This window comes from Schistocerca americana, chromosome 7 (assembly GCF_021461395.2).
Source record: "Schistocerca americana isolate TAMUIC-IGC-003095 chromosome 7, iqSchAmer2.1, whole genome shotgun sequence".
NCBI lineage: Eukaryota > Metazoa > Arthropoda > Insecta > Orthoptera > Acrididae > Schistocerca > Schistocerca americana.
In genome coordinates this window covers 449,520,089-449,539,132 of record NC_060125.1, presented here as the reverse complement: position 1 = coordinate 449,539,132, position 19,044 = coordinate 449,520,089, and the positions used below count along the sequence as shown (strand labels likewise).

Genomic DNA, 19,044 nt, shown 5'->3' with positions numbered 1-19,044 from the left:
GGATTCAGGATTTCCTAGAAGAAAGAACACAACATGTCATTCTTAACGGTTCAAAATCTGCAGATGTAGAGGTAATTTCGGGAGTACCGCAGGGAAGCGTGATAGGACCTTTATTGTTTACAATATACATAAATGACTTAGTTGACAACATCGGTAGCTCCGTGAGGCTATTTGCAGATGACACGGTTGTCTACAAGAAAGTAGCAACATCAGAAGACTCGTACGTACTCCAGGAGGACCTGCAGAGGATTAATGCATGGTGCGACAGCTGGCAGCTTTCCCTAAACGTAGATAAATGTAATATAATGCGCATACATAGGGGCAGAAATCCATTCCAGTACGATTATGCCATAGGTGGTAAATCATTGGAAGCGGTAACGACCGTAAAATACTTAGGAGTTACTATCCGGAGCGATCTGAAGTGGAATGATCACATAAAACAAATAGTGGGAAAAGCAGGCGCCAGGTTGAGATTCATAGGAAGAATTCTAAGAAAATGTGACTCATCGACGAAAGAAGTAGCTTACAAAACGCTTGTTCGTCCGATTCTTGAGTATTGCTCATCAGTATGGGACCCTTACCAGGTTGGATTAATAGAAGAGATAGACATGAACCAGCGAAAAGCAGCGCGATTCGTCATGGGGACATTTAGTCAGCGCGAGAGCGTTACGGAGATGCTGAACAAGCTCCAGTGGCGGACACTTCAAGAAAGGCGTTACGCAATACGGAGAGGTTTATTATCGAAATTACGAGAGAGCACATTCCGGGAAGAGATGGGCAACATATTACTACCGTCCACATATATCTCGCGTAATGATCACAACGAAAAGATCCGAGAAATTAGAGCAAATACGGAGACTTACAAGCAGTCGTTCTTCCCACGCACAATTCGTGAATGGAACAGGGAAGGGGGGATCAGATAGTGGTACAATAAGTACCCTCCGCCACACACCGTAAGGTGGCTCGCGGAGTGTAGATGTAGATGTAGATGCTTCCAAATGCATGGTCACCACTTTTTTATACTCTGAACAGTACGTTACATAATTACAAGCATTAACGTATTTTGTACTCCACTGTTAAATGGATTTGTCAAATTTTCACTTTTGCTATTAGAATTGACTCCCCATTATATTTTTTGGTCAGTTTTTATATCCTACTTGCCTGTGCAAAATTTTCTTAGGCTACTTTTTCTCCATTTGTTTGTTTACAGATCTCAAGATGGTTGCAGATGCAACAGAAACTAGCTTTCATACTGTATTTTAATACAAAACTGCAGTCTAACCATTAACAGAGTTTTACTTTAAAATTATTTTGCTAAATGAAACACATTGAAACTACTATCTCCCACCTGAGAATGTCCGACTTCACTTAGCTATAATAATTATGCTGTGTCAAAGACGGCTTGTACAGGATTAACTAGTGTGGGGAACTGCATCAAACCAGTCTTCAGACTGAGGAAGGAAAAAAGGATAAATAAATATAAAATTAAAAAATCTAAAGAAACTATGTATTTATAAATGTGAGAACACTCTGCTAAAGTCAGCAGTTCAGCTCCATCTGCACTTTTGTGCATGTGCTCAATAAACATGCTTTCAGTGTGAAGGCTTATTCTATTAAGGTTATGCAAAAGGACAAGAACACTAAATAAAAACAATAAATTCATCCTATTGGTGTGAATTGTTGTGCTATCAATAGATACACAAGTGTTGGCATGATAAAAGCACGTAAGGCATCCAGAACTTCTTTCAGGATGTGCTGTCCAGAAGCTGAATAAAATTGTTAAAGGGACCAAAATATGAACAAGAGATGACGCAATTTGTCTTGCCAACATCCTACTTTTACTTGGATGCCAGAGTCCATCAGGGGCCTATCAAAACAAAGAAAAGCTCAAAAGCTGCGATAAATTTCTGATGGAAATAAAAAAATTTGTTGACAACCATCAGCAAGTCCACATGGCCAGAGAACAATTGAAGAACATAGCTCAACAACATCTTGTGTGCTCCTTTCTGTCCATTCCATTCCACTGCTCTTCCAAATCCTTTGCTGTCTCTCACAGCATTACCATGTCATCAGCAAACCTCAAAGTTTTTATTTCTTTTCCCCAAACTGTATTTCCTCCTCCAAATTTTTCTTTGGTTTCCTTTACTGTTCGCTAAATGTAGAGGTTGAACAACACTGGGGATAGACTAAAACCCTGTATCACTCCCTTCTCAACCACTACTTCCCTTTCATGTCCCTCAAATTTTTATAGCTGCCAACTGGTTTCTGTGAAAGTTGTTAATAGTCTTGTGCCACCTGTATTTTAACCCTGCTATCTTCAGAAACTCAAAGAGAGCATTCCAGTTAACACTGCCAATAGCTTTTTCTAGGTTTACATAAGCTAGAAATGCAGGTTTGCCTTTACTTAATCTATCTTCTAAGATAAGTCATAGGGTCAGTATTGCCACATGTATTCCCACATTTCTATGGAATCCAAACTGACCTAACCTGAGGTCTGCTTCTACCAGTTCTTCCATTCTTATGTATAGAATTTTTATTGTATTTTGCATCCGTGACTTATTACATTGATAGTTCGGTAATATTCTCAGCTGTCAGCACCTGCTTTCTTTGGAATTGGAACTATTACAGTCTTCTTTATGTCTGAGAATATTTTGCCTGTCTCGTACAACTTGCACACCAGGTGGAATAGTTTTGTCACAGCTGACTCTCCCAAGGATATCAGTAATTCTGACAGAACTTCATCTACTCCAGAGGCCTTGTTTCAACTTAGGTATTTCTGAGCTCTGTGAAATTCTTCTCCCATCACATATTCATCTACGTCCTCTTCCTTTTCTATAATATAGCATTCAAGTTCACCTCCACTGAATAGACTTTTAATATGCTCCTTCCACCTTTCTCTTATTTTCTTTGTACTGGTTTCCCATTTGAGATCTTGATATTCATACAGCTGTTTCTCTTTTCTATACATATATATATGCTTCTATATCCTTACCTTTGTTATCTAGCCATTCCTACTTAGCCGCTTTGCACTTCCTGTCAATCTCATTTTTTAAATGTTTTATTCCCTTTCACCCTCTGCTTCATTTGCTGTATTTTTATATTCTCTTCTTTCAGCAATTAAATTCAATATCTCCTGTGATATCAAAGGATCTTCGACTAATCTGTCCAAGGATTATTCAGTTCTGGGGCAACATTTTCTGTGATACAGGATGCTTATTGTTTCCAGCTAAAATGATTATGTTCAAATATTCGAAGGCCATCATGCTGACGGTTGCAATGGAAAATAGGTAAAGCTGACAGGAACCTGGGTTGAAACTTGTCATTTCACCACAACACAACCATAGTTGGACCCATACTCTTCATGTTACATATTAAAGCCTGCACACAAAATTAACAGTAATCTCAGAAATTTTGGAGATTTTGCAGTTATCTATAGGGAAGTACCCTTTGAAAAAAGCTGCACAAATATTCAGTACAGTGCTGTAACTATTGAGAAATTGCATTAAATGTTAAAAAATGTAAAAGTGTGTACTTCACAAAACAAAAAAAATGTAATATCCTCTGAGTACAATGTCAATGAATACCAACTGGAATCAGTTAATTCACATAAATACCTGTTTTAACGATTTGTGGGAATATGAAGTGGAATGACTGCATAGACTCAGCCACAGTTTAAGCAGATGAGAGATCTTATCTCTTTGGTAGGACAATGGGCCACAAGACCAATCCACAAAGAAGAATACTTACGAAACACTTGTGCAGGCAATCCAAGAATAGTGCCGAAGTGTCTAACAGCCAGATACTGAATGTAGACAACAAAGAGGAGCACAAAAGGTTACAGGTTTCTTTCACTAGTGGATAATTGTCATGGAAATGTCGAAAAGTCGAAAATGTTGAAAAATCCAAAATGGTAGACACTTAAACACAGATGTCAACTATCTCACAAAAGCCTATATCCAAAATTTCAGCACCAAGTGTTAAGTGAGGGATCTATGAATATACTAAAGTCCCCTGAACATCGGTCCTGTAGGGATAACAAAGACGAGATTAGACTAATTACAGCATACGCAGAGGTAGTTAAGCTGTCATTCTTCCTGCACTCCATACGTGAAAGTAACAGTAAGAAACCCCAGATCTCTTAAAGAAACCCTCAGAAATGGAACAATGATAAGTCATGCACAAAAAATGGTAAACAGAGTGTGGATGTACATGTAGAATAATTTTAACAGATGACTTTCAATTTTCACAACAGCAGTACACGATTGCTAAGATTGGTTGGTTGGTTTTGGGGGAAGAGACCAAACAGCGAGGTCATCGGTCTCATCGGATTAAGGAAGGACAGGGAAGGAAGTCGGCCGTGCCCTTTCAGAGGAACCATCCCGGCATTTGCCTGGAGCAATTTAGGGAAATCACGGAAAACCTAAATCAGGATGGCCGGACGCGGGATTGAACCGTCGTCCTCCCGAATACGAGTCCAGTGTGCTAACCACTGCGCCACCTCGCTCGGTCGATTGCTAAGAAAATCCTAGTATGGTGAGTGCACAAGATGATGGCTGGTGAGGGCAAGTATTTCTAAATCAATGACAAAGCACATCTCTGCAAATTTTTTCCTCAGTAGACAATAGTCAGTATGATTGTACTGAAAAGGGGTGGGGGGGGGGGGGACACCTTCACTCCATACTACTTCTAATATAAAGTAATTCTTGTAAACATTATTATATATGGAACAACCAGATAAGGTGGCAGTTCTTGTCACAAGATCAGCATCACAGGAGAGTACAGTGTACATTTTTCAATTATTTGTAAGAGCTTCAAACAGCAGTGACTTATTTTCTTTTACTTGTGTGCTTAGTAGTTTAGTTTGTAAATTTATTGTGTGTTTGTATGCTTAGGAGACACACTTTTGCAATTTAATAACTGCCTAGTGCAGAATTCCACCAATTTTAGCATGGACACCAACTGTGATTGCTGTGTTAGGATGCAGGCTGAAATGGAGACCCTTCTTTCAGAGTCCAGGTTATGCAGCTTGAGGCTGTCATTGGGCCCCACAATGGACAAGTGCATCCAAGGGACATCTAACATGTTCCATGTGTCCCCTGATCAATCCACTGGTGATGCCACCTGATTTACTGCCTGCACTGATGTTGAGTCTCACCTAAAGCAGAGTGGGAGGTCACTCCAAGGTGTGGCTGGCAGTGAAGACTTGCAGTGGGGCTGACCATAACACACACAGTTCACCTGAGAAATAGGTTTCAGTTGCTATTTGTGGCTGATGAAAATCCTGAGGCAGATGCAGTCACTTGTCTTGTTTCACAGGAAGCCGCTCAGCCTGCAAGATCCAGAGAGCCATAGAGGGTGGGATTACTGTTAGTTGGGAGCTCCAGTGTCAGGCGCATAAAGGGTGCCCTTAGGGATATGACTGCCAAGGAGGGAAAGAAGTCCAGTGTGCTCTCTGTGTGCACACTGGCGCAATTCATCCCAGTTGTGGAATGGGTCTTTCCTGATGCCCTGAAGAGGACAGTTTGCAGCCAAGTGCATGCGGTGGCTCATGCTAGTGCTAATGATGTATGTCACTTTGGACTGGAAGAGATCCTCTCTGGTTTTGACAGCTATCTGAAATGGAAAAGGCTACCAGTTTTGCATGCAAGATGAAGACAGATCTCACCATTTGTATCAATGTCAAGAGGATCAACTGCCGACCATTGGTACAAAACTGAGGGGAGGATCTGAATCAGAGGCTCAGATGATTCAGCGACCATGTAGGCTGCAGATTCCTTGACTTGCGCCATAGCGTGGTGATGTATCAGTTTCCGCTTAATAGATCAGTAGTCCATCACACAGGAGATGGTTACATAGGTAACAGGGGCTGTGTGGAGTGAATTGGGCATATTTTAGATTAGAAGACTCACAAAAGACCAAAAAGGACTTCAATCTCAAAGGGAGCAGTTCAAAGACAGGACAAAGGTAGACCTAGGAAACAAAGGTATTATAATAGTAAGGTTTGTAGCTGTGTTGGGAAGGAACCAGAGTTCTAAGTGCTACTACAAAGCAACGAAGCTCAAATTATTATAGGTACTGAAAGTGGGCTAAAGCCAGAGATAAGTTCAAGCAAACTTTTGTTGGTGGCCATGTGTTTGTTGCTGTTAGCAAAAATCAAACAATGGAAAATTCAGGATGGACTGTGACAATACCAGAGAAGGAAAGTTGCTACTCTTCTCACCATATAGCAGAGATGCTGAGTCGTGAAAAGCACAACAAAAAGGTTAAAACAATGATAGCTTTTTATCAGAGAACAGAAACCACACTGCGAGCAGCAGTACCAATGCATAATGGGAGTGGTGACTGGGTGGGGGTAAGGAGGAGGCCGGGGCAGGGAGGGGGAGGGATAGTATGGTGGGAGTGGCGGACAGTGAGGTGTTGCAGTTTAGACGGAGGGCAGGAGAGAAGGTGCAGAGAGGGTAGAGGGTAAGTAGTGGAAAGGAGAGAAATAAAAAGAAATTAAAAGACTGGGTGTGGTGGTGAAATGACGGCTGTGTAGTGCTGGAATGGGAACAGGGAGGGGGCTGGATGGGTGAGGACAGTGATTAACGAAGCTTGAGGACAGGAGGGTTATGGGAATGTAGAATGTATTGCAGGGAAAGTTCCCACCTGTGCAATTCAGAAAAGCTGGTGTTGGTGGGAAGGATCCATATGGCACAGGCTGTGAAGCAGTCATTGAGATGAGGGATATCATGTTTGGCAGCGTGTTCAGCAACAGTGTGGTCCACTTGTTTTTGGGCCGCAGTTTGTTGGTAGCCGCTCATGCGGACAGACAGCTTGTTGGTTGTCATGCCTACATAGAATGCAGCACAGTGGTTGCAGCTTAGCTTGTAAATCACATGACTGGTGTCACAGGTAGCCTGCCTTAGATGGGATAGGTGATGTTAGTGACTGGACTGGAGTAGATGGTGGTAGGAGGATGTGTGGGACAGGTATGAGTATGAGCCATTAGGAAAGGGATTGGGAGCACGGGTTGTGTAAGGATGGACGTGTATATTGTGTAGGTTCGGTGGATGGAGGAATACCACAGTAGCAGGGGTGGGAAGGATAGTGGGCAGCACTTTTCTCATTTCAGGGCACGATGAGAGGTAATCGAAACCCTGGCAGAGAATGTAATTCAGTTGCTCCAGTACCGGATGGTACTGAGTTACGAGGGGAATGCTCCTCTGTGGCCGGACTGTGGGACTATGGGATGTGGTGGGAGATTGGAAAGGTAAGGCACAGGATATTTGTTTTTGTACAAGGATGGGAGGATAATTACAGTCAGTGAAGGAAGGGTTCCCCAAGATGGCCTTCCTTAAAACCCAGTATCCTAAACCCCTCACCTGGTTCAGATTCATTGAGGACATCTTTGCTATTTGGATTGAAGGTGAGGACACCTTATTCACATTCCTCCAGAACCTCAATAACTTCTCCCCCATTTGCTTCACCTGGTCCTACTCAACCCAACAAGCCACCTTCGTCGATGTTGACCCCCACCTCAGAGATGGCTACATACTCACACAATATACTCGTCTATCCTTACACAACCCCTACTCCCAATCCCTTACCTCGTGGCTCATAGATCCTCCTACCACCACCTACTCCAGTCCAGTCACTAACATCACTTATCCCACCAAAGGCAGGGCTGCCTGTGAAACCAGTCATGTGATTTACAAGCTAAGCTGCAACCACTGTGCTGCATTCTATGTAGGCATGACAGCCAACAAGCTGTCTGTCCGCATGAACGGCCACCGACAAACTGTGGCCAAAAAACAAGTGGACCACACTGTTGCTGAACATGCTGCCAAACATGATATCCCTCATCTCAATGACTTCTTCACAGCCCGTGCCATGTGGATCCTTCCCACCAACACCAGCTTTTCTGAATTGCGCAGGTGGGAACTTTCCCTGTAATACATCCTACATTCCTGTAACCCTCCTGGCCACAACCTTCGTTAGTCACTGTCCTCACCCATCCAGCCCCCTCCCTGTTCCCATTCCAGCACTACACAGCATTATTTTACCACCATACCCAGTCTATTAATTTCTTTTTATTTCTCTCCTTTCCAGCACTTACCCTCTACCCCTTCTGCACCTTCTCTCCTGCCCTCTGTCTGAACTGCAACACTTCACTGTTCACCACTCCCACCATACTATCCCTCCCCCTCCCTGCCCCAGCCTCCTCCTTACCCCCTCCCAGTCTCCACTCCCATCATGCACTGGTGCTGCTGCTCGCAGTGTGGTTTCAGTTCTCTGAGACTGCAGACGTGTGTGCAAGTTGTGTTTGCGTGAGTGTATGTATGCATATGTGTATGTGTGTCTACTGCTGACAAAGGCCTTAATGGCCAAAAGCTATAATTGTGTGAATCTTTTTGTTGTGCCTATCGCGACTCAGCATCTCTGCTATATGGTGAATAGCAACTTTCCTTCTCTGGTATTGTTGCTGTTAGTAGTAGTTTATCTCATAGCAAAATAGAATTAGATAGTTCCAGTGAGTTAGTATGTGTAGAGGTTATGCTTGACAACCAGCATAAGTTAATAATTGGTTCCTTTTACTGATCTCCTGATTCAGATGATGCTGAAACTTGAGTATCATCTCAAATACATACCCTACTCACACAAGTTGTAGTTGATGATGAGTTCCATCTTGTCATGATATATAGGCATGAATACATGTTGAAAGCCATTGGTAGGTATAAAACATTTTCCAAAACTGTAATAAATGCTTTCTCTGAAAGTTATTTTAAGTAATTATTTTAGGGGCTAGCTCAAAGTTTAATGGTTGTGAAAACATACTTGGGTCTCTTAGAAACAAATAATCCCAAGCAAACAGGGAGCATCATGGCAGATGATACAGGGCTTAGTGACCACAATATTGTTGTAGCGAGACTGAACCCCACATAACATTCAAACCCACCAAAAATAAATGCAGAATATATCTATTTAAAAATGCACATAAAAATTCACTTGATGCCTTCCCTTAAAAAACCCATCCCCATTCCTTCCAAATTAACTTGATAATCACAGACCAAATGTGGCTTAAATTCAAAGAAATAGTATCAACAGCAGTTGAGAGATTTATATTGAATAAACTCATAAGAGATGGAACTGATTTCCCATGGCACACAAAACAGGTCAGAACACTATTGCAAAAGCAATGAAAAATGCGTGCTGAATTTAAAAGAACGCAAAATCCCCAAGACTGGTGAAGTTTCACAGAGGTCAGAAATTTAGTGCAGATTTCAATCTCAGATTTTTTAATAGTCTCCACGAAGAAACTCTGTCTCTGTCTCAGAAAAGCCAAAGAGATTTTGGTTGTATGTACATTACGCCAGCAGCAAGACACAATCAATACCCCCACTGTGCAATACCAATGGTAATGTTACCAATGACAGTGCTACTAAAGTTGAGTTATTAAATACAGTTTTCCAAAATTCCATCGCCGAAGATGACAAAATAAATATACCAGAATTCGAATCAAGAACTGCTGTCAACATGAAATAGAAGTACATATTCTCGGTGTACCGAAGCAGCTCATATTTCTTAATAAAGGCAAGTCTTCCAGTCCATCTTGTATATCAGTTGAATCCTTTTAAGATTATGCTGATATAAAAACTCCATAAAGTGCTGGTTGAGAATGGAGCACTAGAGAAAGTGTGTGAAAGTTGTTCAATAAACTCTCTGTCAGGTACTTGAGTGCAAATTGCAAAGAAGTTATGTAGATATAGCAAGTTTTCAAACTATGTAGCAGATCAAAATCCAAAAAATGAGATGCCTCATAATCAAACTGAAAGCTTCAATCTGCAATCAATGTTCTCCTAATTTCTCAGTGCCTCCAAAGACTCACCTGAATATTTTATATTGGATACTGCTCGTAGGACAAATGTCTCAGCTGCAGCCCAAGTACTGGATTCACAAGAACTATATGCAAAAATTATTATTTCTTTGAGTATACGGGAATGATATTCCAAGCTTAGAGATTAGGACCCCATTTTTAATCCTGATGGTTTTAATCCTGGTAGTTGGTTTGTTGGCTCCCAGTGGCAATTTACCTTTATTGATATAGTAACTTAACTCATGATTTAAGATGTATAGTAACACAACATTATTTTATCAGAAGTATTATAACATAATACAAAGAGTTAACACATTGAAGTTTCACAAACAATTATATGCAAATACCTCTACAATTCTAATATACTTGCTCACCATGCAGACTACCTCTAAAGCCGTGCGTAATGAATATCTGACCTGAAGTTAGTGAGAGCATTCTCAATGATCTGAGTGCCGATGCGAAGGTCTGCTTTACGCAGACTGAGTCGAGCAGGAGAATAACGGCTGCAAAGAAGCGAGATATGGGTGTTGTTAGCACACAAACTACACAAAGGGTGAGCAACTGGCATGCTGAATGATTGATAGGAAAAGGATACTACATATAAGCTACAACTAAGGTGACAAAAACACTGCTTCAACACTTATTCTTGAAAAAAGCTTACATCAGAGAATTGCTTATACAGAAGTGAGGAAGCACTGAATAAGTACAAACTTACAAAAACCACATTACACTTTTTCGACAAAAATAAAAATATATCTAGAAACAACAATTACAGTAAAACTAGGCTCCTTAACTTGTAAATGTGAACAAAAAGAAACTGCAAGAAGAAGCAAAAAAATTATGTGAAAGAAATAAAAAACATACAGTAACACTTTAGGATCTTGGCCTACTACAGTTATTAGTTTAACGTTTGGGAAGGGATTATGTGCTTCGTAGATCCACTGGTCATTCAAATAACATGTCCTTAGTTTTATAAATGTTTCACAAGTTATCAACCAAAATACTGGCTAAAATGTTTGATTTTAAACTTTGACCACAATTTTGGTTGGAAATAAACGCTGCTTATACACACTCTTTGCGTGAATGACAAGTGAGATGAGTATCTGAATCTTATTCAGTTTTATAGTGTGCCAGAAAAGATTATATGAAAGATAACCTCAGTCACTCAAGGACAATAAAATGAAATAAGAACAAAGGGAGATAATTAACTGAACTTCCACAAATGAATACTTCAGTTTGACTGTATCAAATGAGCAGTACAACAGAAGATACAGAAGACCCAGTTTACTGATTGTAAACCTCTTTATTTTGTTCCCACCTAAGCAACACAGGTATCTTATTGTCATGTATTTCTATGTGGTCAGCAGCTCTATATCACATACAGTTTGGCTGCTACTACTTTTTGAGACAAAGTCAAATGCACCATTAATTTATAAGAATGAAAGTCACATCCAATGAGAGATAAAATTGTATAACGAAAAAGTAGAAAGATTTCTAGTTTCCTTCAGCACAATAAACAGAAAGAGACATTTAAAGAAAATGTAATGAGAGATAAAAGAAATCAACAGTAGTCTTCAACACAGAGAGTGAATTTTTATAGTAAACAAAGGAGTGGTACCTCGAAAGTCTGTGATGTTAATTGCTTCTGTGCATCAGTCGGCTTCCCCCAAGTACACATAAAATTACAGCTAAATTTTTTAAAATAATAATAAGAAGGAAAATGAGTCTTTCTATTGATGCTGGACATTATATGAAACACTATAAAACTCAACAGAACAATCCACAGATGTGTTAACAGCTGTTGCTGAACACTGTCTTGATACAAGACATGGCATGAACTATGGAGAGAGTAATATCCTCTCATCTGCCTACACATATTAAGGCTCTGTCAGTAAACAAGCAGTTGAAATACATATAGCTAACATATTAATAAACAGAGTCTCAGGATTTCAGCTCAGCAAATCATGGGAATCAGTGTTGGTTGCGTATAGGCATCGTCGGCCACCCAAATGAATTCAACAAGATAACGATGTGGAATCCAGCCAGGACAGCTAAGCCAGGCTTCTTGTGCCATGCGTGCAGAATTCACGGCTTGTTTCTCCTGCAGAGGGCTCTGGATCGTCCCCCGCCTTGACATTATACTCCTGCCTCTTAACACCTGCTTTATTATGGTGAACCAGTGTTTAAATTGGTGAGATGCAACAGCCGGCCGCAACTGGACTTGAAGATAACAGGCAGTTGCCTTGTGTAAAAATTGTGCAGTTTAGACAATGAAGCTTCACAGCAGAGCCTTTAAATCTTGTTGTTGTTGTTGTTGTTGTTGTTGTTGTTGTGGTCTTCAGTCCTGAGACTGGTTTGATGCAGCTCTCCATGCTACTCTATCCTGTGCAAGCTTCTTCATCTCCCAGTACCTACTGCAACCTACATCCTTCTGAATCTGCTTAGTGTATTCATCTCTTGGTCTCCATCTACGATTTTTACCCTCCACGCTGCCCTCCAATGCTAAATTTGTGATCCCTTGATGCCTCAAAACGTGTCCTACCAACCGATCCCTTCTTCTAGTCAAGTTGTGCCACAAACTTCTCTTCTCCCCAATCCTATTCAATACCTCCTCATTAGTTACGTGATCTACCCACCTTATCTTCAGCATTCTTCTGTAGCACCACATTTCGAAAGCTTCTATGCTCTTCTTGTCCAAACTGGTTATCGTCCATGTTTCACTTCCATACAAATACTTTCAGAAACGACTTCTTATAAATAGATATAACATGGTCTTGCAGAGTTCAGAAAGCAGAGAAGATACTTATGTTGATCTTTGGGAGCTCTACTGTTAGATGGGTAATGGAGTCATTAAGGGACATTAACTGGCAGGTTGGGAAGGAATGCTAGTGTGCACTTAGTATGTTTGCCAAAAAGTCTCATATGGGGTGTGGAGGCAGCTCTACCTTTGAGTACAATGAGTACAACTGGCAGTAAGTAGTCAGTCATGGTTCATGTATGCACAAATAGTGGCTGCGGTCTGGATTCAGGGGTCAATTTCAGCTCCTTTATATGTCTGTCTGAAATGGTGATGATAGTTAGCCTCACATGCAGGGCTCATATCCAGTAGTATTCTGACTTATTATTAGTAATAATATCCACATAGTACTATGAACAAAAAGCTGGATGAAAGCAGAAGTGAATGACATTCAAACTAAATGTATTGCAATGATAGGCTAGATACCAATGGCGGCAATATATTTACTGTCATAAAGAACTTGAGAATTTACAGATTTCAAATTCTACATGATCTGCACAAAGGTAAGTTTCAAACGTAGGTCTACAATAAAAACTGGATGATTTTATAGACTGCAGACCTCAAGAGTGGTGATGGAAAGAAGCTTCAGGGGGAAAAAAACACTTCGAGAATATCGCTGGTAGCTTTCCTTATCATGTTGTGACAGCAAAGGGAGATTTTAAATTACCAGCTACAAATGTGAGAGTTGTGCAACTTAAACAGGTACCACAGATAGGGATTGTTAGAAACTGTATTGAATGTCTTACCCGAAAATTAGCTTGAGCAGCTAATTAGAGAACTAACATGAGAGGCAATATTTCCTACTAATGAGTAAACCCAAACTTTCAGTCCAATTGCTGTAAAGAAAGGAATTTGTGACTAAATTATGAAAAGGGTAGATTGTTACTCACCTTTTAGTGGAGATGTTGAGTCGCAAATGCAGCTCACATACACATGATCACTGTCTCTGGTCTGGCCATGGCATGGTTGTATGTTGTCTATTTCAGAAGAAGACATTTTGGCTGAAAGCTTACGTGTTTTGTAGTCTTTTTATTGTGCCTATCCATGACTCAATGTCTCCTTTATATGGTGAGTAACAATCTATCCTTTTCATAATTCAAGTAAAGAAATGTGAAAATATATTTTTACTTAGAAAATGTGACCTTGAAACAAATCACTGATTCTCTAAGCAGTGGGCATCGAATATTATCTCTCTGGGGCTGAAGTTCTGGAGAATCAATGGATAAAATTCAAAAGTATTGTACAATAAGCTTTAGACATGTACGTGGTATGTGTAATGAGGAAAATGGTGAGGGATATGAATGACCTGCCATAGATCAAGAGCAGTATTGCAAAATTATTATGAAAGTCAAGAGATTTAAACAGAATTAATCAAATTCAAAGCCTTAGTGAAAAAAACAGCTGAATGAAGTTAAATGTGTGTAAGGAGCGAACAGTGTGAAAGCATTCAATGAATTCAAAAGTAAAATTTCACCATTCAATCTCATCTTAATCCATTAAGTACCAGTGTCCTATTTTGAGGTCAGAGCTCATATTTATTTATAAATACGCAATAAATTATTAATTTGCAACTATTACTGTTCTACGTCATTTGTTGATGCTTTTTATAACAAATGCATGCTTACAGTAAATTAAAAGCAATAAATCCTACCATAAATTGATTATTGAATACTAAGGCACACTTTTCGTTATTACAGATATTTATTTTATCTACAATTTAGTAATATTTGAAATATGTGGCAAAGATATTTTTGTGATTATTTATAGTCAACAATGTGTCTTTTAAACTACTTGCATTGTTAGCTCAATTGGAGTTATATTCATTGTTTTCCATTGTTATAAAATTTGGTGTACTCGAAATAGGACACTGGGACTTGGTGTTATCATTTCACTTATTTGTATTGCTGCACGTTGGAATATGAAACACTGCTACTGCTGATGTATTTTCTTTTTTGAACATGGTAATTTTACCAGATTTTGTTGCTGAGGTAAGTAACGACCCCTCTTTTTTTTTATTTATATGTATTACAGGATATGAAGTTACTTTGAAATTTACAGCATTTTATGTAAGTATATTTATTAATATGTTACCCATTAGTAAATAATACAGTTCCATATGGACACAGGTATTTACACATTCCCTTTTCTGTAGTTTGTGCTAATGTATTAGTCTTTCATTTCACTTTATTTTATTACATTTTATTTCATTTCATTTTATATAGATTATAATGGCCCTCAGACGAGATAGATACCTCACTAATAAAGAAATAGAAGAAATAATAAACAGTGACGCATTCTATAATGTGGTGTCAGATGATCAGTACCATATTGATATCACTGTATGTCCTCCTGAAGTAGACTGTATGACCGACGAAGAAGAAGGTCCAGACGATGTTACTGAAACCGTGGAAGTCTCAGATGTGCCAGTTTATACAAAGCTGTCTCAAACTTGTGAGCATGACATCACCACAAAGAGAGAGGAATTGAAGGAACAACTTTCTTCCTTGACTCCGAAGGAGATGTTTGAAGAACTGATGAACAAAAACATATACGAGTTCATAGTGAAAGAAACTGTGAGATATGCAGTAAATATGAAGAATATGCAGGATTTTATCCTCACAGCTGAAGAAGTGAAGGTCATTGTCGATTTCTTCTTTTTGCTGGCTACCGTAAGCTCCGTGCTGAGAAGCTATACTGGTCTGAAGATGAAGATGTGGGCATACCAATTAGAAAGACAGCTATGTCAAGGAGTAAATATCAGAAACTGAAAACATTGCTTCATTTTCAAGACAATGACTTAGCCAATGAAAACAAACACGATCGTAGATTCAAAATTAGACCTCTCTTGAAAATGATAAATGAAACTTTTCAAAAATTTGGAATATTTGAGAAAAATTTGTCAATTGACGAAATGATATTCAAATACTATGGATAAAGTGGGTTGAAACAGTTTATCCGAGGCTAGCCTATTAGATTTGGCTGTAAGTTGTGGTCTCTTTGTGTAGCAAGTGGCTACTGTTTCAAATCTGATTTATACTGTGGAAAGGATCCAGAAGATACTGCAAGGGATGACCTACCATTGGGATCAAGAGTAGTCCTAAAAATGCTGGACTGCATTGAAAAACACCAGAATCATTGTGTGTGCTTTGACTATTTCTTCACTAGCTGAGATCTTCTGATTCATCTGGGAAATTTGGGTTTTCGAGCAACTGGGACTGTCAGAGAGAATCGAGTTGGTGACTGTCGACTACTGAGCAGCAACGAACTGAAAAAGACAGTTTGAGGAAACTATGACTACCAGTTCGACAGGAATGGTGAAGTCTTATTTGTTCGATGGCATGACAACAAATGCGTTACAATTGATACAAATTTTGACAAAGTTGAACCTTTGGGAGCAGCTACGCGGTACAATAGACAAGCAAGTAAGAAGACACAAGTGCAACAACCTGCCGTTTTGAAGTCGTATAACGCGTACAGGGAGGTGTTGACCACCATGACTGGTTAGTTGGAAAATATGCGATGGTAATTAAAGGGAAAAAATGGTACTGGGTCATATTTATACGTACGCTGGAAATGGCCCTCGTAAATGCCTGGCTCTTTTACAGACTAGTACATGGGAAAAATGCACTGGATTTACTGGATTTCAGACGTGCTGTTACAGTTACATACCTGAAATTGGACACTGGAAGACCGAATATTGGACGTCCAATGGAATACCCATCAAGGCAGTTGAGAGTGATACCAGACGTAAGGTTTGTTGGAATTGGTCATATGATTGACAAAAGAAGCACGTAAAGAAGATGTGTAAGAGCTAAATGCAATGGGAAACCAAAAACATATTGTGTTAAATGCCATGTAACACTGTGTGTGAAGTGTTTTGTACCATTTCACAAGAAATAAATAATTAAGACTTGAATACAGTTTAGTATACTATATGATACTGTTAGATCCCAGCGTCTTATTTTGAGGACGGCAATTATATCAGCATGTATAAATATTCTTTGGCTATTTTTGTACTTATTGTGGTTCATACACTATGTACATTATAATTAAGGAATAAAAAATTCAATTTAAAAAAAAAATTAATTTGGGACTTAATGGGTTAAGTAAAGTCACTAAACAGACAAAAATCATCAATACAAGTGCTCATTGGTTATCAAATTAAGGACAGAGACAATCCCAAAAAATTGAATTCAGTCTTCTGATATTGGTTCACTGTCAAAGATCAAACACTTGTTGTTCCTTTCAATCATCATACGAACAATGAAAGGGCTGTAATGACAGGTATTGAAATAAGTAATCACAGACCTGAAAATCAACCACAATCACTCAACATAGGAATGGAAATTTCACCAAATAAGATTCCTTTATGATTCTATATCTACTAGGCAGATGTACTCATACCCCTTATAGCAGCAATTTACCACAGGTCATTGAAGAACAAAGTGATCGGGAAAAATCAAAGTCATAATTATTTTCAATAAGGGGACATAGCCATGATGTCCAAATCAGAAAAGTTATGGTTCAAACAGAGCCTAACCAACAGTCGTCCTTCCCGCACACCTTTTCGGAATGGGACAGGAAAGGAAGCAAATGATACTGGTATCGAAAGTACAATCTAGTACACATTATAAGGAAGCATGATGAATGTAAAACCAGATTTCATTGTAGTTCCTCAGAAAATAACAAAAGGGAAATAGTTTCTACAATGTGTCCTTAGTTTTCACGACCTATTTTATTTCAATTCCAACTAAGTTTTACTGTCTTTTCCCTCTTTTTTATGGTTTCTTTTTCTTATATGTAAAACATTTTCGGTTTTCTTGTGCGCCAATTCGAGATAAAATATCAAGTTTTTGACTATTACCTCCATCGTCATCGTCAGGAGCAACTGGAAAAAAAAAAGGAAACCTGGAAATGCTGCACACTCACAGGATGAAACACCGATTGCAGTTCTTTCTTTTTGTGGTGCTATTTCCAGCCAAATAGGAAGAGTCCTGCGTAGACGGGGTATAAGACCAATTTTTTGTCGTCCTAAGAAAATTAAGGAGATGATGCGCCCTGTTAAGGACAATCTCGGCTTCAGGGTCCCTGGAGTATATAATATCCCCTGTGAGTGTGGAAGCAATTATATAGGTCACACCATTCATTCATACTGTTTCCGACTACTGCGCAGAACAGCGCCATATTAAAAATAGAGAACTGGAGAAATCGGCAACTGCAGAGCACAGCCTCACAAACAAACATAAAATATTGTTTGATGAAACAAAAATTCTGTCCCATGCCTCCATGTACTGGGATTCTGTTATTAAGGAGGCTGTTGAAATAAGAATGAGCCAGAATAACTTTAACCGCGATAGCGGATACCATCTGGGCTGTGCATGGAAACGAGCGCTTGATGCAGAGAAGCAACAGAGACGTTCCTTCCAAGGTTTACGCCCCAACGGCAGCGGTGGCGCCACTGGCGCACACATTGCCACCGTCTGCGACAGCAGTACGTAATCACTGACCAATCACAAGCTGACCAATCAGAAGCCATCCACAGGCTATAAAAAAGGCTACCACAGCAGCAGTGAAGACAGTCAGTTGCTCCTGATGATGACAATGGAGGTAATCGTCGAAAGATTGAGATTTTATCCCGAATTAACGTGGCAAGAAAACTGAGAATGTTTTACACATAAATGCCATCACGAAAGACTTCGTTCCCATTTCTTTTTCTTGTATTACCTGTTCATTTGTTTTTTTCTCTGGGTCTACAATTTTTTCTTCAACCACCCTCCAATCCCATTCCTATCTAATCAGGTTTATGATGCAATTCCACTCACCTTGGTCTTATCTACTAACATCCTGCCACTTGTAAGTTATTAAAATTACAAATTTTCTCAAATAGCAACAACACACTTTCCCTTAACATCCCAGGCAGACAGTCTTCCCTTACAGGATATTGTGGACGACTTTTCCTGCATGGTCAAGTCTTGTCAGTCTCTTCTCCAAATCTTTCCTCTCTACTGAAGACCTCTGCTCCCCAAAGCAATATATTTCATGTCTTTCTATATGCTTCCATCTGCTGCCACCATGTGTATTTCTATGCATTCAAATAAAAAATTTCCAGTTTACTGATCACTTTTCTTAATATCTAAATCTTAATTTCAGTATTAAACTTTTATGCCCATGGCTCAGTGGTTTGCACAGTTTAGTGACTAGTATTCACCACAGATAATAATGACTGATTACAGCTACAACTGAAGAGTGCAAAAGAGATTATTTAAGATGTTTTATACTTTGCACCTAAACTGTGTGAACAGTACTCAGCACCAAAGACGACCAACTTGTCATACAATATAGATTTGCAACTGGTGTTTACTTACTTCAAGCTGTTGAGTTTGTGTGCCCA

At 39.4% G+C, this 19,044-nt stretch overlaps 1 protein-coding gene across 3 annotated transcripts in view; it reads right to left on the bottom strand.

The window, feature by feature from the left end:
- Positions 1–19,044, bottom strand: part of LOC124621758 (DENN domain-containing protein Crag) — a 315,880-nt gene that overhangs the window by 124,737 nt on the left and 172,099 nt on the right. For 2 of the 3 annotated variants that reach the window (XM_047147171.1, XM_047147173.1), the window contains one exon: positions 10,273–10,359. The exons of the other annotated variant lie outside the window; for it this stretch is intronic. In XM_047147171.1, the coding sequence (XP_047003127.1) occupies positions 10,273–10,359 (87 nt within the window). The remainder of the gene's footprint in view (positions 1–10,272; positions 10,360–19,044) is intronic. 3 annotated transcript variants of the gene reach the window in all.